The 24,404-nt window shown below is 48.4% G+C and overlaps 1 protein-coding gene across 1 annotated transcript; it reads left to right on the forward strand.

Annotated features, from left to right (window-relative positions):
- The first annotated feature begins 5,357 nt into the window (after positions 1-5,357).
- C29H1orf159 (chromosome 29 C1orf159 homolog) lies at positions 5,358-23,425 on the forward strand. The gene is made up of 10 exons (XM_051171748.1): positions 5,358-5,586; positions 10,145-10,254; positions 14,489-14,581; positions 16,590-16,665; positions 19,109-19,204; positions 19,535-19,600; positions 21,240-21,374; positions 21,671-21,696; positions 21,786-21,816; positions 23,304-23,425. Exons 3-10 carry the CDS (start codon positions 14,510-14,512, stop codon positions 23,399-23,401), a joined length of 600 nt encoding a protein of 199 aa, XP_051027705.1. The 5' UTR covers positions 5,358-5,586; positions 10,145-10,254; positions 14,489-14,509; the 3' UTR covers positions 23,402-23,425.
- Positions 23,426-24,404: the final 979 nt, after the last annotated feature.

Raw genomic sequence — 24,404 nt, forward strand, 5'->3', positions numbered from 1 at the left:
ATTCCAAAGCCAAGTTAGCCCAAGGGTTGAGATAGCCTTGGCATTAACTCTCAGGCCACCTCTCTGTTCTTTGGCTGTAGAGGTTGAAGCTAATGTTCAGGTCCTGAGGACCTCCTGGAAAGATCTTAAGCTATACCCTGCCCTATCTTCCTCAGTTCAAGTAGGTAGAGTTGGAACAATAAAGTGACTGGCAGCGTTGGCCTAGTCTTGGTGGACAGCTGCTGGAAAGGGACGCCACCTGCAGGGCAACTCAGAAATCCACTGTTCCCAGGTTGTCCCTGAAGCGCCTGAGTCAGAGTTCCCAACTGGGATGCAAAGCCCATTTGATGCCAAAGAGGAAGATAGGCCCTGTGTAGGCCTCATAGCAAATGCTGGCGAATATGATGGCAACTGGGGCAGTGTCCTTCCTCTGACTGGTGAAGTCCAGAGGCAGCCGTGAGCAACCCTCTCGACCTTCAGTGAGAGTGAGGTCATCCAGTCGCGGCTGAGCCTTGCTGATAACAACGAGCTAAGGTTCCTTTGTACGGCCAAGCTCCTCTACCTCTGGGGTTCTTGTCATGACGATTGTTTTAATTGGCATTGAGGCTAGCAGGATTCAGTCTCACAGCCTAAAGGGTGGCTATTAGGCTGGCACCCCGTCCTATATGGTGCCCCAAAGCCCTTCCCTCCCAGATCTGTGCTAAGCCTGTTTCATATGATCTCCTCACCCATGCAAATGCAGCACCTGTCCAGGTGGGCTGTCTCCATCTCAAGTCCATTCAGCTCTGACTGAGGCTCAGGGGTATCCCTTAGCACCGTGTGCAAAGTAGGTGTCATGTAGAGATGCTCTCACCCCATCTAACCCTGCTGGTTACCAGGGGGTGGTTACGTGTGGTTTGCAGGGCAGTCTGGGCTGCAGGAGGAGAGCTTGTTAGTTATCACAGCCTGCTTAGCCTGCTTCCTTCTGTGTCCTCCCTCACAGGATTTCACACATGATGCTCAAGTCTAAAGCCGCCAGTCTAGGGCCTGGTAAGAGAAGGCGAGGGATAAACACAGCAATTAGGGCCTCCTTCTATTACATGGATTACGTAGCCTGGTAACTGAACCTCCCTTAGCTCCGGCTGTTTGGAAAGGAAGCACTGAGGGTTCTTACCTGCTCGTCCCTCCCGTGTGGATAGAGGGCTTCTGGGCTTTGCTGGTGGCAGGGTGAACAGGTACTTCAGACACACATAGTCTAGCGCTAGGGGTGGTGGGCCAAGGGCTCCCTGTGCTCTGTGGGGCCCTAGGCACCATCAGCTTCAGCCCATTAAGTCAATTGAGCGGCACCTTCCCAGGAAGCTACATAACCTTGTCCTGGAGATGAAGGTCTGGAGGCAGTGAGGAAGAACAAACCTCTGGGAACAACGTGAGGATGATTGCTTCCTTGTGAGACACCCAGAGCCAGCAAGCCTGGGCATGTTTACCCCAGGGACCTTCCTTCCTGATATGACACAACACAGCGAGCTCTGGTGCTGTCTCCAAGGACTGTTAAGGAAACTGCTGAACTGGCCGCTCAACTGAGCCAGGTCCAAAGCTTTCAGAAGAGTCCATAGAGCTGTCAGGAGTGCTATCTACCTAAGTCATCCTTCTTTTAAAGGATTAATTTGTTTTATTTATTTGTTTGTTTGTTTGTTTTTGTTTTTTTGAGACAGGGTTTCTCTGTACAACCCTGACTGTCTTGGACTCCCTCTGTAGACCAGGCTGGCCTTGACCTCACAGAGTTCCACCTGCCTCTGCCTCCCGAGTGCTGGGATTAAAGGTGTGTGCCACCATCTCCTGATTTTCCTGTCTTTCTGGTTTTTGGTTTTGTATTTGTTTTATTTTTAATCATGTGTGCCTATGCATGGGTATGTACAAATAACCTCAGGTGTCCAAGGAAGTCAGAGGCTTCAGAGCCCCTGGAGCTGAAATTTTGGGCCATTGTGAGGCACCCCACATAGTAGGAACCAAAGCCTGTTTCTCGCTGCTCTAGATCAGTCCATGCTTTTGGCCACTTGCCCCAACCTGAGGGGTTCGACTAAAACTCGGGAGGAAGGTCACCTGTTGAAAAGTGCAAGACACAAAGAAGGAGAGCAAGTCTGATTGATCAAACTGTATTAGTCAGGCAGCAGCTTTTATAAGTCAGAAGGCAGGGAAGCATATTGCTATAGCAACCCAGCTCCAGGCTTTTCTCAAAACACAGGGAATTCCAGGCAGGGCCATAATGTCCTGCCACACAGGGTATCTGGCTCCCTCTTTGTCTAGCCTAACTGCTAAACCACAACAGGGTTGCTCCATCTCTATCTGTCTTTAGTCTAACTGCCGACCCACAACAGGGTCAGCTAGTTTCTGGTGAAAGGCAAGCTCTGGGAAGAACAGAGACTTAAAGGTGCAGGTTCTGACAAGATGGCTGAACATTGGCCATATGGCCTATTGTCCCCAACAGCCACTGAGCCTTCTCTCTCTCCAACTTTTGCCGCCCCCCCTCTCAGCAATGTGTGCGAGTACTTGGCGACAGTTACAGTTGTTTTTAATTGTAGGCGTGGCAAGATGTCACCCTCTCAATGGACATTTCTAACTGGCAACGATATTTATGAGAACCGCCCCCTCCCCTTTTTTCTTAAATCTCTCCGAGGTTATTAGCCTGACAGAGACCCATATTCCTTGAGCCCTCTCCTTCTCTTTCACACTGATTAGCCAGTTACATCAAAGTGGATGTGGAGTTCTCACTTCCAATTATGGTATAAGATATAGTCACCATCTATGTTAGGGATAAAAGCCAGAGGCTGGGCTGGAGAGATGGCCCAGAGGTTAAGAGCACTGACTGTTCTTCCAGAGGTTCTGGGTTCAATTCCCAGAAAGCACTATAATGTGATCTGATGGCCTCTTCTGGCCTGCAGGTGTACATGCAGAGCACTGTAAATAAATCTTAAAAAAAGAAAAAAAAGACAGAGGCCATTTTGACTGTGTATGCTTATTAGAAATAAGTTCTGGGTCACAAAGAAAGAGACACTATTCTAACTGAAGTGTCTAGACAAGGCAAACCACTCCTGATCAAGAGGGTGCTCAGCACACACCAGTACAGGAAATGAGAAGTGCATGTGGTTTTTATTCTAACTCAGGTGGAGGCCTTACAATCTTATTCAGTTGGCTGGCATGGAAAACATTTGGGGAACAGGAAATGGGGGGAAGGGACCACTACTACTAGGAGACCGGTGTCACTGTCCCAGGTCATCAAATTCCTAGAACGGAGCCCTGGGCCTTTGTGTAAGCAAAGGTTTTAGTGGGTGGGGAGGATAAAGACATTTGCATAAAAGTCTTAAGAGAAAGTGAATAAGAAGTGTCATCAGCACAAAGCAAATGGTGTCCCGTCCATCTTTCCGTAGGTGTCCTTGGTGACGTTTGATAACCCTGTTGCCAAGAAGCACCAAACACAGGACACTGTCCCATGAGGGACTTGGCTGGAGGTGAAGAAAGCACAGAAAACCGGAGGGAAAAAAGCCTCCGTTCTGGGGCAGTAGGGCTCATATAACTTACTGATAGTTTAACTCTCATAAAGCCAAGATGGGGAACAAGTTAGGCAAAAATAGTTCTAAGAGAGTGTCGAGGCAGGGAGCAACCAGCTCCCTCTGGCAGGCCCAGAGGTGCCCTCCACCCTTCTCAATAGTCACAGATCTGATTTCAACTCATTTCTTTCTCAGGTGGGATAAAATGATGCCAAGGTTACATACACTCTCTTTCCCAGTTTGTACATGTTCTCTCAGCACAACAGCGCCACCTATGGGTGTTAAGCACGCCTCCCACTTCTTTGCTTTTCCTGGGTTCACTTTCCCAGCAACAGCTTGTTTCTAGAAGCTGAGGGGCGGTCAAAACAGACCCAGATACACTGACTGGTACTCACAATTATAATTGTGGTAAAGCATATAAACTCATGGAGATTCACTTGCTTCTGCTACCCTGAGTGCTGGGATTAGAGGCGTGTGCTACCATGCCCAGCTGAACTCATCTTTCTTGGTTTGAGACTTTTTTGTTTGTTTTGTTTTGTTTTTTCGAGACAGAGTCTCTCTGTGTTAGGCTTGGCTGTCCTGGACCCGCTTTGTAGAACAGGCTGGCCTCGAACTCACAGCGATCCGCCTGCCTCTGCCTCCCTGAGTGCTGGGATTAAAAGCGTGCACCACCACAACCGATGAATCCAGCCCATTTCACCACAGTCCCATCACCTTGTGCCACTGTGGTCATTGCAGCTGGCTAAGAAGGCCCACAGCTCTTAACACTGAATTCTTAGAGCTGCTGAGACTTAGGGTAGAGTTCCAGGGAAGAGTAATCAAGGTGGCCAATAGAATACTGAGTTGTCTGACCGGCTCTACCAGATCAGAGACACTGAGGTCACGTCAGTATCTAGGACGTGAGAGGCCTAGAGGAGGGCAGCCGCGCTGCCTGAAGGCAGGTCCCGATGCCAGGGTGAAAAACCAGTCCCGACACAAAGGCTGACACTCCCTAACCTTTATTCAAAACATAGCCCCGGTGTATACCCTTGTGTCCTCTGCAGATGCTGCCCATTGGTCCAACACCACTTCCGAGAAGCTGTAAATTGATGGACTGCAAAAAGCACATGGCCTCCTCGTGTCTGGGTGGCACGTCCAAGGAGTATTAGGGAAGCAGCCCAGCTACCTGAGGCCCCCAAAGTGAGAGAGCTCAGGGTGATCAGGTAGCCCAGAGACAGACCCCTAAGCGTTCCACGCGGCGACTGCAGATGCTCTGTGCTCGGTTTAGCGTGGGTGTGGCCTCCCACTTGGGAAGAACTGGAGTCCAAGTCTTCAGGCCGACACTACAGATAAATTAGAGAGCCCAGACGTTTACAAAAGGCTTAATTTGAACTTCGTAAATGTTCACTTTGAGGGCTGGGCGTGGTGGTGCACGCCTTTAATCCCAGCACTCGGGAGGCAGAGGCAGGCGTATCGCTGTGAGTTCGAGGGCAGCCTGGAATACAAAGTGAGTCCAGGACAGCCAGGACTACACAGAGAAACTCTGTCTTGAAAAAAAAAAAAAAAAAAAAAAAAAAAAAGTTCACTTTGAAACGGGGCTAGCCAATCAAACCATTCGTTCTGAATAAGTTTGAAATGCATCTGCTCCATCTCAATCACAAACTAGGGCCGGTTAAATATGCCAAAGGCTAATGTGGCGTTGATACTCTAGGGAGAGAGAGATCGCAAGGAACTCGGAAGTCACAACCCCTATCCGAACGGCCTAGAGCCAGAGGGTGGCCCTCCGCCTAACAAGGACTACGGTGATTGGCCGCCGCTAGGAATATTGGGAAATGTAGTCGTTTCCCGGTCCCCTCCCTCTCCCTAGGTTCAAGTCAACTTGGACTACATTTCCCAAACAGAGCTCCGAGTCCAAACCTGCTGCTAGAGAGAATCCCGGACAAAGGCACTTGGGTGAGGGGGCAGTTAGGAGTTGTAGTTTTTTGTCCAAAGCAGAACCAGCCGACGCCTGGACGGGGGCGGACCAGAGACTACAACTCCCAGATGGCGCTCGCAGGGCATTCGCTAGGCGGCTCGTACGAAAGAGGAACCCGCCTGGTGTATGGTGAGTGAGGGCCCTGGTCTGATGGAGGTGGCGGCTGCAGCTACAAGATAAGACTCCGGGTAACTTAGACTCCAGGACTGGCGCAAGGCCTAGCGGGACGGTGCCCACCCTGTCTCGCTGCCATTTTGTCAGCGATGTGGCGGTATGGGTGGAGCCGGGAGTGGAGCACGGTGGTTGCACGAATGGACAGATGGAGGGAGGGGAGATTGAAAGTGGACCGCCAGTAGCTCGGAGGTGCGCTGGAGCGGAGCAGGACGTGGGAGATGTGGGACTTCCTTTGTCTGTTGGTGTCAAGAAACGGCCGAGGTTCTGCCACAGATGAGGACTTTGCTGTGGGACCCACTTTGGTCTTTGCAGTCCCCCCACGCCGACCCCGGCCCCCCGCAACTCTATTCTTACTGAAGTCTCTACTCAATAAGCCTATTAAATTTAAAGGTGTCGAAGTTGGCCCAGTATTTTGTTTTTGCTGTTTTGAGAGATTCAGGGCATGTTGCCCCTGCCAGCTTTGGACTTGCTATCATCGGGCTTCTTAGGCGAAGCTCTCTTGTCCACTAGCAGCACCTGTCACAACACCTCTCAAAACTGCCACTTATATTTCTCCATGTTAGTTTGGATGTATAAGGTAACTCATTAAAAAACAAACAAACAAACAAACAACATTGCTTCCGGTCAGGCGTGGTGGCACACACCTTTAATCCTAGCACTCGGGAGGCCGAGGCTGGCAGATCTCTGAGTTCGAAGGCCCAAGGACAGCCAGGGCTACCCAGAAAAAAACCCTATCTTAAAAAACAAAATAATAATAATGAACGAACATTTCCTAGGGGCAGGAGAGATGGCTTAGTGGCTGAGAACAAGGATTCAACAAGAAAACCTGATTTCTAGTCCCAATCAGTACTCATGTCTAGATGCTCACAGCCACCTGCAATTCCAATCTCAGGATCCAACTCCTTCTGGCCTCTACTGGCACCTGCATTTATGTTTATAAACACACACACACACACACACACACACACACACACACACACACACATATAATTACCTAATTAAAAATAAATATTTAAAAGAGAAACCCCAACCTAGTGCTGGAGAGGTGACTCAGCAATTAAGAGCACTTGGTGCTCTTGAGTTTGAGCCCTGTAGGTGCTTACAGCTATCTGCAACTCCAGTTCCAGGCGATCTGGCACCTAGATTAGTCTAAAACCACGAAATCCGCCTACCTCTGCTTCTGGAGTGGGATTGAAGGGTCGTACCAACACTCTGGTGCTTTTGTAATTTTTGTAGCCCATTGAGTTCAGTTAATGCTGTCTGTTGGAATGTTATTAATCTTACTAGCTTGATCTTGCACAAGTAGCCATAGCTTCAGTGGATTCATGAGTGCAGTGATTATATGTCCAGGAGACAGCAGTTTACACTCTGGCTTTTAGTTTTATTTATTTTTCACTCTCGCTTTTAAATAATTCTTCTTCTTCCTCTTCTTTTTCTTTCTCGAGACAGGGTTTTTCTGTGTAGCCTTGGCTGTCCTGGACTCGCTTTGTAGACCAGGTTGGCCTGGAACTCACAGCGATCCCCCTGCCTCTGCATCCTGAGTGCTGGGATTAAAGGCGCTTGGCACTGCGTATCAGTTTTTTCTGTCCCCTCTTCCACAATCTTCCTTGAGCTTTGGGGAGGGGAGGGTTGAAATAGATGTCCTATTTATGACTGAGCACACTCATTTTCAGTTCTTTAACCACCAGATAGATTACCTTATCTATTTATTTGTTGAGGCAGGATTTCACTATGTAGACCAGGCTGGCCTTGAACTCACAGAGCTCCTCCTGCCTCTGCCTCCAAAGTGCTGGGATTAAAGGTATGTGCCGTGATGCCTGGCCTAGATTACCTTTTAAGGGAGAATATAATAGGATGTGACATTTTAATCTTTGGCACATGTACCCAGGGCCAGATGTATTCCATTGTTTAGACCTGGATGTCTGAGAGGTGATAGCATATTTTCCGTTCTAGTATTACCAGGGAAGTGGGAGGTGGTGCCCAACTAACCACGAGGGACATACCCTCAATGGCTCCCAAGGATGCTAGTCTTTGTTTAGCTATCTAATGATGAGAATCTATTCAAAAGAAAATTAATTTGAAAGTCATCATCTACATAAAGAGTTTGAGGCCATCCTGAAATACATAACAACACACACACACAGAGCTATGTGTGATCTGTAAGCACATGCTTGTAATTCTAGCACTTGGGAGACAATCTGGTCTACATAGTGAGTTCCAGGCAAGCTTGGACTTTATAATGAGATCCTTACTCAAAAAAAAAAAAAAAAAAAGTGCTGGGGAGCTAGCTCATTTAAAAGCACCTGCAGCTGGGTGTGGTGGAGCACACCTTTAATCCCAGCACTCAGGAGGCAGAGGCAGGCAGATCTCTGTGAGTTCGAGGCCAGCCTGGTCTACAGAGTCCAGGACAGCCAGGGCCACACAGAGAAACCTTGTCTCGGGAAGAAAAAAAAAAGTGCCTGCAGAGCACGCGTGAGGGTCTACGTTTGTGCCCACAGCTCGCATATAAATGCGAGGCGTGGAGACAAGCAGATTCTTGAGCTCAATGACTGTCAGTTTAGCTGAATCAATGAACTCCAGATTCAATGAAAGAGCCTGTCCCAGCAGGTGGGGCACACCTGTAATCCCAGCCCTTGGGAGGCAGAGACCTCTGTGGGGAGACCAGCCTGGTCTACAAAGCGAGTCCAGGACAGCAGGGCTACACAGAGAAACCCTGTCTCAGAACAACCAACCAACCAACAACAACGAACTGTCTTGAAAAGTAGCTGGGTGGGGCCTGGGGAGATGGTTAGAGGCTAAGATGCAGGTGACTCCAGGGTCCCAGCCTGAGTGGGGAGAGGGGCATGCTGGCCTTGCAGCAAAAGTGATGCAGTCCAGGTTCAGTGAAAGACCCTGTCTCAGGAAATATGGAGGGCTGCCCATATTTAATCCCAGCATCTGAGCAGCCGAGACAGAAGGAACTGTGAGTTTGAGGCTAGCTGGTCTACATAGCTAGTGCCAGGGTAGCCAGGACTACATAGAGAGACCCTGTCTCCAAAACAAAGGATTGTGGAGTGTGATAGAGGAAGCCACCCATAACCCATCCCTGAGCACCAGGTGGACCATACACACATGCACCACACACCAAAATAAGGTGGAGAGTGATTAAAGGCAGTGCTGACTTCTGGCTTACACACACTTCCAAACATGCAGGTACACCACACACAACAGGAAAGAACACACAGGTTATCATTGAGATAGCTCAACAGCTTACAGCACAAAGCTGAGTTTAGTTCCCAGGACCCACATAGTGAGAAGAGAACTGACTCACAAGTTGTCTTCTGACCTCCATGCATGCCATAACACGTGTGTATATATACACATAAGCAAAGAATCAAAAATTTAAAAATTATATACGGAACTGCTGAACCAGTGAAGTGGCCGAGTCTGACAACCTGAGTCTGATCTCTGGAACACACATGGTGAATGAAGAGAACTCACTGTTCTATGACATCCACATACATGCTGAACATGTGTTTCGTGGCGTGTGTGCATGCTCATGTGCACATGCACAGACACACTAAGTGAAGAACTGCCATATCTAACTAATTGGAAGACACTTCAATAAGACACACGTGACTAATGACATGAAAAGATGCCAGCCATTACCAGTCAGGGAAATGCTGATAGCAATAAGATGCCACTATGTGCCCACCAGTACGTTCCAGATACTGGTGGGATGCGAACCCTGTAAGCTCTTCTGCTCTCCTGGTGGGAAAGTGAGGAGATGCCACTGTATGGAAAAAGATTTGACAGGTTAAACACACCTCTCTGCTCCATTGCAAATTCCTTGGTATTTACCTATGAGAAATAGAAATACAGGTTCACATAGTGTGTGCTCAAGGGTCTATGATTTCCAAAATAGTAGAATCAGCTCAGGGACCTTACAGTAGGTAATAGGTAAAGGAAGTGAGGTACAGCCACATGACATAGTAATGAGCAGAACCTGCATAATACATCTAAAGAGCCTTGGTGCTGAATGAAAGGAACCATTTATTTATTTATTTGGGTTTTTGAGACAGGGTTTCTCTGTGTAGCCTTGGCTGTGCTCGACTCACTTTAGACCAGGCTGGCCTCGAACTCACAGCAATCTGCCTGCCTCTGCCTCCCAAGTGCTTGGATTAAAGGTTTGCTCCTGGCTCTAAGACGTCACACCTTAAATAGAAGAGTTAAATCAAGGACAGAATGTATTTTGAAACTCAGCATGCATTACTGAAACAAAAAAAAAAAAGGCATGTACTGCGTGCCAGAAAGGCTCTGGATAAGGTGTCACAGGTAACTCCCGAGCACTACCTCTTGCCCCTTGCAGTGTGGGCATTTTCCTGACAGTCCTGGCTTAAACCCAGTATAAAGTGAATTATAGTGGATCCCTTCCCCTGCTGATAGAACTAGAGCCACATAGTCGGTTCCCTGGGTCCTCGGGTGGGGCCTCTCACTTTTAGCCTAAAGCTGAAACTTCTCTGTGTTCTCTCAGGGTTCTTCTACCAAAGTTCAGAATACTATTGTTCCAGAACTGGAGATGCCCAGCTTTCCTGCTATTTCAGTGCTGCAGAGGCCACTGCTAAGTAAAAAGTCTTCATAGAGGTAACGTTGTTGTTGTTGTTATTATTATTATTATTATTTGAGGCAAGATCTCATAGTATCTCAGGTTGGTCTTGAATTTACTATGTAACCGTACTACTTTTTTTTTTTCTTCCAAGACAGGGTTCCTCTGTGTAGCCTTGGCTGTCCTAGACTCACTTTGTAGACCAGGCTGGCCTCGAACTCAAAGCGATCCACCTGTCTCACCTCCTGAGCGCTGGGATTAAAGGCATGCGCACCATGCCTGGCTGTAACCATACTGCTTTTGACCCTCTTGCCTCCAGCTCCCGAGTGTTTGGATTACAGATGTGTAGCATCACACCAAGTTATATGATAATGGGGATAAAACTCAGGGCTTTGTTCATGTTGCTCAAGCACTTTCCAACTGAGCTACACCCTGAGTCTCTTAAGAGGTAACTTTATGAACTTGGCATGGTGGCGCACGCCTTTAATCCCAGTGTTGGGAGGCAGAGGCAGGTGGACACTGAGTTTGAGGCCAGCCTAGTCTACAAAGCAAGTCCAAAGACAGCCAAGGCTACACAGTGAAACCTTGTCTCAAAAAACAAAAACAAAAACAAGAGGTAAATTTATTGCCAGGCGTGGTGTCGCAGCCTGGTCTACAAAGGGAGTCCAGGATAGCCAAGGCTACACGAAGAAACTGTCTCAGAATTTTAAAAAGGTAACTTTGTTTGTTTAAAGATTTATTTTCATTTTATTTGCTTAGGTCTTTTGCCTGCTTGTTCCACAGGCATGCAATGCCCTCAGAGGCCTGATCCCATGGAATTGGAGTTACAGACAGCTGCCATGTGGGTGATAGGAATTGAACTCAGGTCCTCTGGAAATGACTTAACCACTCAGCCAGCTCTCCAAAACTGGTTTTGTTTTTTGAGACAGAGTTTCACTATGGCCTGGAACTCACTAGGTAGGCCAAATTGTCCTCAAACTCATAAAGATCCTCCATACCGAGTTAACTTTTTGTTTTGTTTTTTGTTTTTAAAGATTTATTTATGGGGCTGGAAAGGTGGCTCAGTGGTTAAGATCACTGGCTGCTCTTCCAGAGGACCTGAGTTCAATTCTCAGCAACCACATGGCAGCTGACAATTGTCTGTCACCCTAGTTCCAGCAGATCTGATACCCTCATACAGATGTGCACACAGACAAAAAACCATTGTACATAAAATAAAAAAATAAAAAAGATTTACTTAAAAATTAAAAAAAGGGCTGGAGAGATAGCTCAGTGGTTAAGAGCACTGACTGCTCTTTCAAAGGACCCAAGTTCAATTCCCAACACCCACATGGCAGTTCACAGCTGTCTGTAACTCCAAAATCTGAGACCCTCATACAGACATATATGCAGGCATAACACCAATGTACATAAAATAAATTTTTTTAAATTAAAAATAAAATAAATAAAAATAATTTTAAATTATGTATACAATGCTCTGTCAGCACATACACCTGCACACCAGCAGAGGGCATCACCTCACATTATAGATGGTTGTGAGCCACCATGTGGTTGCTGGGAATTGAACTCAGGACCTCTGGAAGAGCAGACAGTGCTCTTAACCTCTGAGCCATCTCTCCAGCCCCCCAGTTAACTTTTTATTCTTGTTTGTTTGATTTTCAAGACAGAGTTTCTCTGTGTAGCCCTGGCTGTCCTGGAACTCACTGTAGACCAGGCTAGCCTCAAACTCAAAGAGATCTCCTTGTCTCTGCCTCCCGAGTACTGAAATGAAATTAAAGTTGTGTACCATCACTGTCTTGCCAACTTTTTTGTTTTTTTTACAGAGATAACCTTTAGGGGGCTGGAGAGATGGCTCAGGGGTTATAATGAGCCTCTTCTGGTGGGCCTGCCCCCCAGTGGGCAGAACATTGTAGACATAGTAAATAAATAAATTTTTAAGAGAGAGAGAGAGAGAGAGAGAGAGAGAGAGAGAGAGAGAGAGAGAGAGAGAGAAGAACACCTTTCGGAGCTGGAGAGATGGCTCAGTAATTAAGAGCCCTGGTTGCTCTTCTAGAAGACCTGAGTTCAATTCCAAGCACCTACACAGAAGTTTACAACTGTCTGAAACTGCAGCTTCAGAGTATCCAATGCCCTCTTCTGGCCTCCAAGAGTCCAGACACTACTACACAAACATGAGTGCAAGCAAAATGTACAAACACGTAAAAGTTAAAAAAAAAAAAAAATTCGGGTGCACTGACACAGACCTGTAATCAAAGCACTTTGGGAGGCAGAGGCAGGCAGATCACTGTGAGTTCAAGGCCAGCCTGGTCTACAAAGAGAGTCCACGACAGCCAAGGCTGCACAGAGAAACCAAAAAAACCTTTATGGCAAAAAGTATTCTTCAAATCTTATTTTGGACTGATTGATTGATTTATAGGTACCACGTTGTGAGTTAACCTAAGTTTGTTGTAAGAGGGACAGGGAGACTGGAGAGATGGCTTGTGGTTAGGAGCACTTGTTTTTGCAAGGGACCCACGTAGCGTTTCTAGCAACCCAAGTGCCAGCTCATAATTGTCTGCAGCTCCATCCGTGGATCTGATGCCCTCTTCTCGCCTCTGCAGGCGCTAAGGGTACCTGTGATGTACGTGCATACATACAGTTTAAACATTCATATATGTAAAATAGAATAATATTTGAAAAAAATTAAAGGGGATGTAGAGGTGGTTCCGTTGCTTGCCTAGTGTGCACAAAGCCTTGGGTTCAAGTCCCTGGCCCTGCGTAAACCAAGCTTGATGTTGCACATCTGTAATCACAGCACTCAGTGGTAGAAGCAGCAGGTGAGAGAGATGGAGAGATGACTCAATACTTAAGAGCGCTCGGGAGCACTGGTTGCTCCTCTGAAGGACCCAGGTTCAATTCCCAGCACCCACATGGTAGCTCACAACCGTCTCTAACCCCAGGTCCAGGGGATCTGACACCCTCACCCATACATACAAGGAGGCAGAACACCAGTGTACACATACCATAAATAACTAAGAAGAAGAGCATGGGCTAGTCGTCTAGAGGCCTGTGTTCTCTTCCCAGCACTCACATGGCAGCTTGCAACTGCAGCTGTTACAATCTGTAGCTCGAGCTCCAATAGATCTGATGATCTTTTCTGGCCTCTGCTCATGGAACACAGACAAATATGAGGACATACATCATATACCTAAAAAAGAAATTTTGTTTTCAAGACAGGGTCTCTCTGTGTGGCCTTAGATGGCCTAGAACTCACTCCATAGACCAGGCTGGCCTGGAACCCAGAGGTTCACCTGTCTCTGCCTCCTAAGTGCTTAGATTAAAGGTGTGTACCACCATTCCCGGCTTGTTACTATTCCTTTTTTTTCCCCTTCGGTTTTTTGAGACAGGGTTTCTCTGTGTTACCCTTGGCTGTCCTGGACTCGCTTTGTAGACCAGGCTGGCCTCGAACTGACAGCGATTCACCTGCCTCTGCCTCCTGAGTGCTGGGATTGAAGGCGTGCGCCACCACGCCCAGCTTCACTATTACATTTTTAAGCATGGGTGCTACTCTGGACCATGGTTTTACATCATCTTGTTTCCCCAAGTTCATGAAGGCAGAACCTATATCACTGAGAATTTCCATTGAGCCCATGTTTACCCCCACCTGCTAGCTATGACGTGAGTAGGGGCCTCACTGGGACAAGTGTGTGTCTGCATCCTGGGAAATCAAAGGTACAATGGTCTTGCTTTCAGAATTCTGACAGCATGATGTTTCTGGAAGCAGCACCAGGCCATCCCTCTCAATCAAGGCCTTGCTCACCTGCCTTGATTCCTGAGTTTTGAGTCTTAAAACTATGGTATGTGGCTGGGTGGTGGTGGTGCACACCTTTAATCCCAGCACTCGGGAGGCAGAGGCAGGTGGATGGCTGTCAGATCAAGGCCAGCCTGGTCTACAAAGTGAGTCTAGGACAGCCAAGGATACACAGAGAAACCCTGTCTCGAAAAAACAAACATACAAAAAACCTATGGTATGTGGTGGTCAGGCCTATGAGCTCCCCACAGTCCTGTCTCTGCTGACAGCTGATCCTCAGGTGATGAGTTGATATCTGTAACTCTTATCCTAGAGGGGCAGGTTAAAGTGCTTTGACTACATCATTGTTTCCCTGAAAAGCTGCCCCACCCTTTCCATTTCAGCCCTACCCTACCTGCTTTAGTCCTGCCCTCCCAGTTATGCCCCTCAGCCCCGCCCACCCTTGCCAGTCCCTCCTCCCTGCACACTGTTCTGTCTTGCAGATCTCTCTGTTAGCTCCCCACATGGCACTGCAGTGTCTCATGCTCCTGGCTGGCCTTCTGACGGGAGGCATGAGCAAGTCCACAGAAAGCAAGGTGGGTAACCATGTACTCAGTGACAATGGGTCTTTACCCCATAAAAATCTCAGTCTTTGAACTTAGGGCTCACTGAAGGTAGCCTAACCCTAACCCTGGTAGAATCCTCGTGGAGTGTATTGCTAGGATTAGAGATCCTTGAACTCTACCTATCACCTGTTTATTCTGCTTTCTAGAAGTTCCTTTGCCAAACCTACTTATTGCTATAGCTGACCTAGTGTCTCTGCAGAACCACCCTCCAGAGGTGCCTGCTCAGTTGTTGCTTACTCAGGAGAGCTAGTGACTGATAGGCATACATGGTCAAAGCCAGTGACACTCCAGTGGACTGAGCTTTGTTATCTCAAATAGAGGTGCCAGTATTCTGCTCTCCAAGGCAGGCAGGATGAGGGCCTCACTGTTTGGGGTGATAGCATGGGAATCTCTTACTGACTTGGCCAAGGGTAACAAGAGGGATGGCTTGTGTGCTGGACCTTGATTCTTCCCATGGTGGTCTGCCTAGCCCCAGTGTCCCTGTTCCCTCTCAAGGTTAAGGAGCAGGACTGACCTACATAATGCATCCTTGTCCTTTTTTGGTTTGTTTGTTTGTTTTGGTTTTTCAAGGCAGGATTTCTCTGTGTACCCTTTGCTGGCCTGGGCTTGCTTTGTAGACCAGGCTGGCCTGGAACTCAAAGTAATCCACCTGCCTCTGCCTCCCAAGTATTGGGATTAAAGGCGTGTGCCACAATGCCTGGCTCTTTTTTAAGATAGAGTTTTTCTGTCTATCCTGGAACTTGTTCTATAGACCAGGCTAACCTCAAACTCAGAGATCCAGAGTATTGGGATTTAAAAGCATGTACAACTACCCGGCTGGAACCCTGCCTTAAAAACAGAAATGAAAAAAAAAAAAAAAAAAAAAAGAAAGAAAGAAAGAAAGAAAGAAAAAAAAAACCAGAAATGAACAGGGTCAACAAGGTAGCTCTGCAAGTAAGGGGCATGCTGCCAAGCCTGAAAGTTTGTTCCCTGAAACCCACAGTTAAAGGACTCCCAAAAGTTGTCCTCTGACCTCCATGTACATGCCCGTATTCACATATACACAATAATAATAGTAATAAATAAATCTGAGTTTCATGGCATATGCCTTTAATCCTAGCATCTGGCAGGCAGAAACAGGTAGATCTCTATGAGTTTGAGGCCAGCCTGGTCTACACAGTAAGTTACAGGACAACCAGAGCTAAATAATGAAACCCTGCCTCACAATATGACAAACAAACAATAATAAAGTAAAATGTAGAAACTAAGAATAGAGAAAAGAACTGGGTGTGGTAGCACACACCTTTAATCCCAGTGCTCAAGGAAATAGGCAGGCAGAGCTCTGTCAGTTCAAGGCCAGCCTGGTCCACAGAGTGAGTCTAGGCCAGCCAAGGCTACACAGAGAAGGCCTACCTCCAGAGGGAAAGGGAGGGAGGGAGGGAAGGGGCAAACTTAATATACATTTTACATTTCTTGAGAGCTTCTATAAAGAAATAGAGACACCTGTATATTTATGTTGGATTTGGGGAAGAAAGTGTGATTGGATAGACGACATGATCTCATTAACTAGGGGCCTAATCAGGCTGCTGCTCAGATTCGTGTCCCTGTGGCTTTGGAAACAAGAACTTGCCCTTTCAGTATAGGGAGGGCACCACGCTATGAGGACCTTAGCCTGTCTTTGCAGGTAAAGGGCAGGCAGGGAGTCAAAGGCTTCCTTTTGAACTCTCTTCGGTGTCTTTAAGTATTCTATTTTAGGTAATTTCTTATGTGTCATATCATGCCAGGCTGTCCAAGGCCCAGGGCAGTTCACATAAATTCACTAGTTCTTACCTTTCCTGGACTTTGGGAGACTAGTTAGTGTTGGACATACCTGGTCACTTGACCCTGAGAGTTTGGGAGTTGTGGGTGATGAGAAAGACAAAGCCCTGTCGTGACCAATGCTGTCCTTGACACAAACTAGGCACTTAACCAGCCTGTCTCCCTGATGTCTCTCCTCTAGGCCCAGCAGCTGGAGTGTTGTGTGGATGTGGTAGACTTCAATGCTACCTGCCCAGGCACAGGGCTGTGTGGCCCAGGTAAGCACACCAGTCAACATACACCAGCATTCCCAGATGTCTTTCACTCCTCAGCAACAAAACAGCTGGGATAGCACAGGCTGTGGCATTGTGCAAAGGAGGCCTACCTGGGCTTCCTCCTTATGGAGCCTAACCACACCCTTGCCGAGTCCCTACAGGGACCTTTGGGGGCTGTTGTTCTGTAAAGGGCTGAGCCACAGGGAAGAGGAGGAGGCATGGGCTCAGAAGGAGACTAAGCCAGGGTAGTGCTTCTAGGAGCTAAGCTAAGCAGGCCTTTTTGGGTTTTGTTTTTTGTTTTTTCGAGAAAGGGTTTGTCTATGAAACAGCCCTGGCTATCCTGGCTGTGCATTGTAGACCAGGCTGGCCTCGAACTCACAGAGATCTACCTGCCTCTGCCTCCCAGGTGCTGGGATTAAAGGTGTGCACCACCACCCCTGCCTTGAACTGGGCAGTTTTTGGATGTATCTTTTTAAAAAGACTTTAATTTTTTAAATTTTTATTTAATTTTATTTTTTTTTATGAATATGAGTGTTCTGTTTACATCTGCACGCCAGAAGAGGGCATTAGATCCCTGTATAGATGGGTGTGAGCCACCATGTGGTTGCTGGGAATTGAACCCAGAAGGGCAGACAGTGCTCTTAACTTCTGAGCCATATCTCCACCCCCTGGAGGTATCTTTTTAAAGACTTATTTATTTTTATTTTAATTTTTTAATTTTTTAATTTTTAAAATTTTTCCAAGACAGGGTTTCTCTATGTTATCTTGGCTGTCCTGGACTCACTTTGTAGACCAGGCTGGCCTCAAACTCACAGCGATCCGCCTGCCTCTGCCTCCCAAGTGCTGGGATTAAAGATGTGCACCACTGTGCCCAGCTTTATTTTTATTTTATGTGTGAGTGTTTACCTGTGTATGTGTATATTGTGTGTGTGTGTGTGAGCATGCGTGTGGGTGTGTACCACATGCATACTTGGTACCCTCAGAGACCAAAAAAGGGTTAAGATCCTCTAGATCTAGAATTATGGACAACTGTGAGCCTACATGTGGGTTCTGGGAACCAAACCCAGGTCTTCTTTAAGACTAGCAAGTGTACTTAACGGCTGAGCCATCTCTCCAGCACCTCCTGAGGTATCTTGACCTTGGAATATCCAGCAATGTCTGGAGGCATTTTTGGTCATCACAACTGGTGCGAAATTAGTCGAGGAGGATGCTTCTATTATCTGGAGGTAGAGGCCAGGGTGCTGTTCGCTAGCCTCAGTGCACAGAGGACAATCCAGCCTCAATGTCAGCATGCCAAAGGTGAGGTCCCTTACCCAGTAAAGGTTTTAGGAGGCTGTGAAGGTAGCACTTTCTGAAAGCAGCTAACAGGGCTCGGGGCTGGTGAGAGAGGTCGAACAGGGACATCCAGGGGAGGAAGACTGAAGTGAGGTGCCGGGGCCACCGCTGTCGTGGTCTGCCCTGAGGCAAGAGGTCTTTGTGGAAGAAGATGGTCAGTCTTGGGTGGGTGACTCTGGGCTGCTGTTTATCCCTCTCAGGCCACTTATTCATTACTGTTAATACTATCTCTGTCACCACAGAAATGCTTTTTTCTCCCCTCAACCCACCTATTCAAATCAGATGTTAAAAAATATTCATTTTTAAGGTCCAGTGACCCATGGTTTAGCTCTATGTATTGGCCACTATCCAGCTTTGGCGTCTAGTGCCCAGTCAATGCATATAGAACATGTCTGCTCATCTTCTGTGTTGGGGATAGTAGAAGGAAAGATATGCCCTGACCAGGTGGGAAACAGTTATCCACAAGTCACTAGCCAGTACAGGCTGGGTCACCCCAAGCATGAAGGTGTGGCTTTGGTCAGTACATATCTGGGATAGAAATTTGGCTTGATCCTGCTGCAGACACCCTGGGAAATGGCACAGGGACAACAAACAAACCTATGTACACCTGCCCCCAAGTTGAGGCCCAAGTGAGGGCACACTGCTATGCTTAGGAGCTACCCTGATACACAGTAGGCAGCTACCTTGTATCCTATGTATACCTGCCCTCCCCCCCCCCCCCCCCCCCGCACCTCTTGTTGAGGCCCAAGTGAGGGTGCACTGCTATGCTTAGGAGCTACCCTGATACTAGCTGGACAGCTACCTTGTATCCTGGAGGAAGTGATTCTAATAGGTAGGCTAGATCTTCACACAGTACCTGTTAGCTTTAGGCTTGCACAGTCTCCTGAGGCATGCCTTAGTGACAGGCATCCACAGGAGCTTGGTTGTGAGCGCTGTACTTCCTGTTGGTTTTACTTCTTTTTCTGGAGTTTTGTCTGTGCCCTACACATATCCACAGCATTGTTAGTGTTCCTGGGTTGAAAATGACCAAATCACAATACAGAAAAGTTTGCATAAGACAGTGAGATGACCTTGACTTACTTTGGCTGAAAAACCCTGTCTCCTGGTGCAGGTTGCTACAGGCACTGGAATGCAGATGGGAATGCTAGCTGTGTCCGGTGCTGGAATGGGACCCTCCCGACATACAATGGCTCTGAGTGCAGAATTCGTATGTCTTCTTCAAGCTATCTGCCCCAGCTCCCCCATACTTCACAGGGGCCCTCATGTCCAATTTGGGGAGAAACCAAGGGAACCACTGTACTTGTCCTCTCCAACAGTGAGGACAGTACTCACCTTCCCAAGAGTATTGTCTGTCAGTGAGCAGCCCCTTGGATCCTCCCAGAGTGCTCTGTTCACTGAGGACAGCTGTGGGTGAGACCGCTCCTTGCTTTATCATCTCTAACTGAGACTCCCTTTAGGACTATGTGTGGGGGCCTCAGTCCATGGCCTCGGGTCTCAGGCATGGCCTGGGCCTCCTCTCAGTTCTGCTCTCCCACAGTCACTGGCCGGGGCACGCAGTTTCCCATGAACAGAAGCTCAGGGACACCTGGACAGCCACATTTTGGTAAGTCTCTCAGCTAATAGATCCAGAACTGTGCCTCTGCCTGGGACCTAGGCCTGGGGCACATCATTAAGGCTGGTACAGGCAGGAGTGCCAATCCTGAAGTTAAACATTTTCTTCAAGGAACTGTGGTCAAGGAAGAGGTCTGGTGGAGTCCAGCATCCCCTGGGGATGGAGTTATTTGGCTTGTGTGTGGACACGTGTGGGGGTGCCATGGGAGGAAGATACTTCATGGTCCCCAAAGAGCTTCAGTTAATAGCAGCCCTCACTGCTACCTATTGATGCCTTTGCCTCATTCCATGTCCGCTGTGACCCCAGGCTGTTAGGATTGCACTGCCCCATCCCAACTTGTTACAGTAGGGTGTAGGCCTCTGTGAGACTGCAAATGCACAGGCATGCCTCCTGAACGTTGTCAAGGAGGGGACCGGCCCTATCACCTGATGTTCATACCTCCACAGCCTTCAGGCCCACCTTAATGAAGGCCTGGGGAGTAAAGGGTGGAGGGATGTGTCTGGGGAAGCAGCGTGGCCAGGAAAGCAGGACAAAGGATGGCCTGGTGCTGCCCGAGAGAACCTCAAAAGCAGAGGAGCTGCAGAGGCCAGGGAGCTGGGTTGAGCTCCAGTACAAGCCTGTCTTTTCTGAGGTGACTGAGTCACTTCAGGGCACATCATCCTGAGATGAGCTCATCCTGCCTTAGTGGTGGATCCAGCCAGGTGCAGTGGTGCACACCTGTAATCCCAGCACTCAGGAGGCAGAGGCAGGCGGATCTCTGTGAGTTCGAGGCCAACCTGTTTGTTCTACAAAGAGAGTCCAGGACAGCCAGGGCTACACAGAGAAACTCTGTCTTGAAAAAAAAAAAGTAGTGATGGATTCTTTTCTTTCTTTTTTTTCTTTTTTTTCAAGACAGGGTTTTTTTTTTTTTTGTAGCTCTGGCTGACCTGGAACTCACTCTGTAGACCAGGCTGGCCTCAAACTTAGAGATCTGCCTGCCTCTGCGTCTGCCTCTGTCTCTGCCTCCTAAGCGCTGGGATTAAAGATGTGTGCCACCGCCACCAGTTTGGAGTCCTATTCTGAGAACTCTCAGTCCTTCTGAGAGCTCTTAGAACGTATCCCTAGAAATTGCACGTGCACTCCAAAAAGGTGCTATTCTCACCAGTGGGAGCCAGTTATATAGAGCAATGGTGTAAGGAAATTACCTCCCATGGCTGGCAGTTAGGACTGTTCTGTCAACTACCTGCTCCTTAGTATGTGTTGACCCCAAACAAACGGAGATGAGCAGGAGGCAACTGCATGCATCAGAAGTGAGGAGTGGCAGAAGTGTCTGCTGCCAAGGGTGGAGGCTCTGACTCTCGCTCCAAGAATCTGAGGCCAGTCTAATGGAGAGAGCCCAGGATCTGAAACTTGTGGAGCCTGGAATTAACCTAGGTCAGGAAACAGTAGGCAACACGCTGCCCCTATCGTATGGCTAGGTGAGTTGGCCTGTGGAGAAGCCTAAGGACAGAGCCCTCGCTCTGAACTATGGCCAGCACCTAGTATGCCTCGGGTATGTTTGGGGAATGGTGGCCCCAGGGGTTAAGCAAGGAGTACTGGACACCATCTCCTAAGACTCAGGCTTTCCTGGCAGCTTTTGATTTGTCTGCAGGGGCTCCTCATGTGGCAGCTTCCCTCTTCCTGGGGACACTCTTCATCAGCTCCTGCCTCATCCTCTCTGTGGCTGGGTTCTTCTACCTCAAGCGCTCCAGTAAGCTTCCTGAGGTTTTCTACAGGAAGAACAGAGGTACTTCCATCCGCCTGGCTTCAGGGTTGGTTACTGTCCAGAGTCTGTCCCCAGGCAGGGCCTTGGGGGTCCCCAGCAGGTACATAGCAGGCACGGACTCCACTATGCCCACACTCACCAACACAGAGCGCCTTCGGGTGCTGTTATAGCTGAGAAGGTGTGGTTGGGCCCTGCTGCTTAGCGTTCCCCAGGTAAGAAGTGTGGCTGAGCAGCTGTCCAGGCTCAGGGTGCTCGGGGCACACAGAGCTGAGGCAGCTGCTGGGCAGCAGGGTGACATATGCCTTTTTCTTCCCCAGCCCCTGCACTACAGCCTGGTGAAACAGTAAGTAACCTGCCCAACTAGGCTGAGCAACCAGGGTTGAGCACCTCTGCCAGGCCATCCAAGTCTCATTCTGCTCTTCTCTTTTCAAGGCTGCAATGGTCCCTCTGCCGCAGTCTTCAGGTACAGGCTGCAGCATGTTATGGGAGTCGGGTGGGAGGGTCTTACTGTGGACATCTTCAAAGCCTGTTCGATGGTTTTACCAAAGACATAAAGGTCCCTCTCCGGGACCCAGCTTGTCTTCACGCATTCTAAGTAGACTGTTGATAAGGCAGGGACGGGGACAGGCGCTCAGCAGGTGTTGGATAAGGCAGGGACGAGGACAGGGTCTCAGCAGGCTCTACTGCTCTTCCTTCTCATCAACGTGCATGGTTCCCATGCTGTCTCCCTTCCGTGGCATAGCCCAGACTTCCTGCGTCTCCTGCAGCCATGTCTAAGTCTGGCGCTGTTTGAAAGCTGCAAGGAACGGGTCGGATCTTAAGCTTTTCCCTGCCAGGCCCATCTGAGCAGTGACAACCCATTACACAGAAGAGGAAGCCATGGCTGGTCCATAGTTACACAGCTACAAGCCCCAGAGAAGATTTACTTAACTGCTGTCCCCACCTCATTGTCTCACTGCACAAGGGTTTAGAATACAGAACCAGTGACAGTGTTTCTCTCTTTTGAAGATAAAGCAGTTCCTTAATGAAGTTAGACTTGCCTCGTTCCAGCTAATACCTGTCTCAAGTTCTCCAAAGCAGCCTTCTCCCTGAGGGCCTTACAGGTGTTGTCAGTGACCTGCACCACACAGCAAAACACACACACTGGCCTCTGTAAGAAAACTGTATCCCTTGATAGTTGTTGGAGCCAGAAGTTAGAAATTAAGATGTGGGGGTGAGAGACACGTATTCCAAGGCCTGGTGGATGGGGAATCCCTTGTGTCTCTTCCAGCTCCTAGGATCTCATACCTCCTGTGGCTTGTGGCCACACCAGCCATGCCCTGTAAAGAGGGTACTAATTGGGTTCAAAGTCCACCTGATTAATCTAGGGTGATCTCACCTCCTATCCTAAATTACATCTGCACAGGCCTTTTCAAATAAGGCTTATAGCCGGGCGGTGGTGGCATCCGCCTTTAATCCTAGCACTTGGGAGGCAGAGGCAGATCTCTGTAAGTTCAAGGCCAGCCTGGTCTACAAAGTGAGTCCAGGACAGCCAAGGCTACACAGAGAAACCCTGTCTCAAAAAACAAGCAATCAAACGAGGGTTATGTTCATGGGCTTCAAAACTCAGTGTGGTTCCGTCTTTAGAGGTTGCCGTCCAACTCCCTGTGGTGCATAATGCAGGTATGGTTTGTGCTTTTGTCTTAAAGAATAGCTGTACTGTGATCCAGGGCCTGGGATGTGGGGTTTGGGGGTCTGATAGGAAATAGCTGAGCTCTTGGAGTCTCCATCAGAAGAAACTGTTTTTGTACAGTGGAGCCTGATGAGCTTCACTTTCTTGTTAAAATAAACACCATGTATGGGCTTTGTGCCTGTTGGCTGTTGACTGTGCTCCTGAGAGCCAACAGTGCAGGCAAAGACCTCAACTTACCTGGTAGTCTCTGACTCAGCTTGTCTCTGACCCCATTTCAGTGAGGAAGCCGAGATACATCAGGCGTGAGCTGCATCCAGACAAGACTAAAGGTCCTTCTGCCTTCTCCACAGTGGAGGCCCACATCAGCAACGTCTGACTTCTAGAGATCATCTGAGACTTCACAGTACAGCAGTGGAGACCCAAGCCTCCACTCCAGTGAGCTCAATACACGAAGGGTCTTAAAATAGGCCAAACTGGCTCTCAATGACAGACATAAACAGATGCTAGGGGGAGCCGCCCTCCATGCCGTGAGTTCTTCACTGGATGGTTTCACAGGAGTAACCATTTGTTTATGAGACCCAAGGACTCAAGAGCAAGAAGTCATGTGGGGTCTGGGCCCCTTAGGAGTCACAACAAGGTTCCAGCATCTGTAACAGCCACAACACAGGCCTGATCCAAATGGTCAAAGCTTGTGGAGCCACCCACTGGAGCCCGTAGTAGACAGGACTCTCTCTCATCACCAAGCTGAGAAGAGTGAAACCAAGATCCTGACAGTGAAGAAAACACAACCTGGAAACTGGTACCAGAGATAGGCTGCTCCAGCGTCTACCTGCTAATTTACCTGCTGACCTCAAGGCACACATTTCTGAGAGTTGCAGAATGGAGTGTCCTGGGTTTCCTGATTCCAGAGGCCAGCAGAGCCTTGTCTCCCAGGGATAGACTGCTGTCCTTTCAGGCTGAGCATGGAAAGTAAAATGTTTGCCCATGGGGCCTCCATCTCTGAACACTTGAGGTCACTGGGCTTGTGAGGTCATGTTGGTCAGTGGCCCTTTCTTTGCTGTTCCAAGCCTCCAGGAGCAGTGCCTGTGAGCTGCTAGTGTGGCTGTAGTATTGGCCGTGTGCCCCTGTGGGAGAAGGTGTCCTGCTAACCAGTGCCACCTCTGAGTGGGCCAGGGTGTCTAGCATCTTCAACACCAGGCACACAACTGAGGTTACTAACAGTGCTACAAGGTTGCTGTCCCAGACGTGAACCAGTGGCTCAGGTAACAGCAGTGATTTAAGGTTAGACCAATTAAACTAGACTAGATCTTCTCTCCTCTCGCTTTATTGTCCCAAGGGTCATGTACTCAGTGTGTGGGAGCTGTCTCCTCCATTGCCAC

The sequence above is a fragment of the Acomys russatus genome, chromosome 29, assembly GCF_903995435.1.
Source record: "Acomys russatus chromosome 29, mAcoRus1.1, whole genome shotgun sequence".
Taxonomy (NCBI): Eukaryota; Metazoa; Chordata; class Mammalia; order Rodentia; family Muridae; genus Acomys; species Acomys russatus.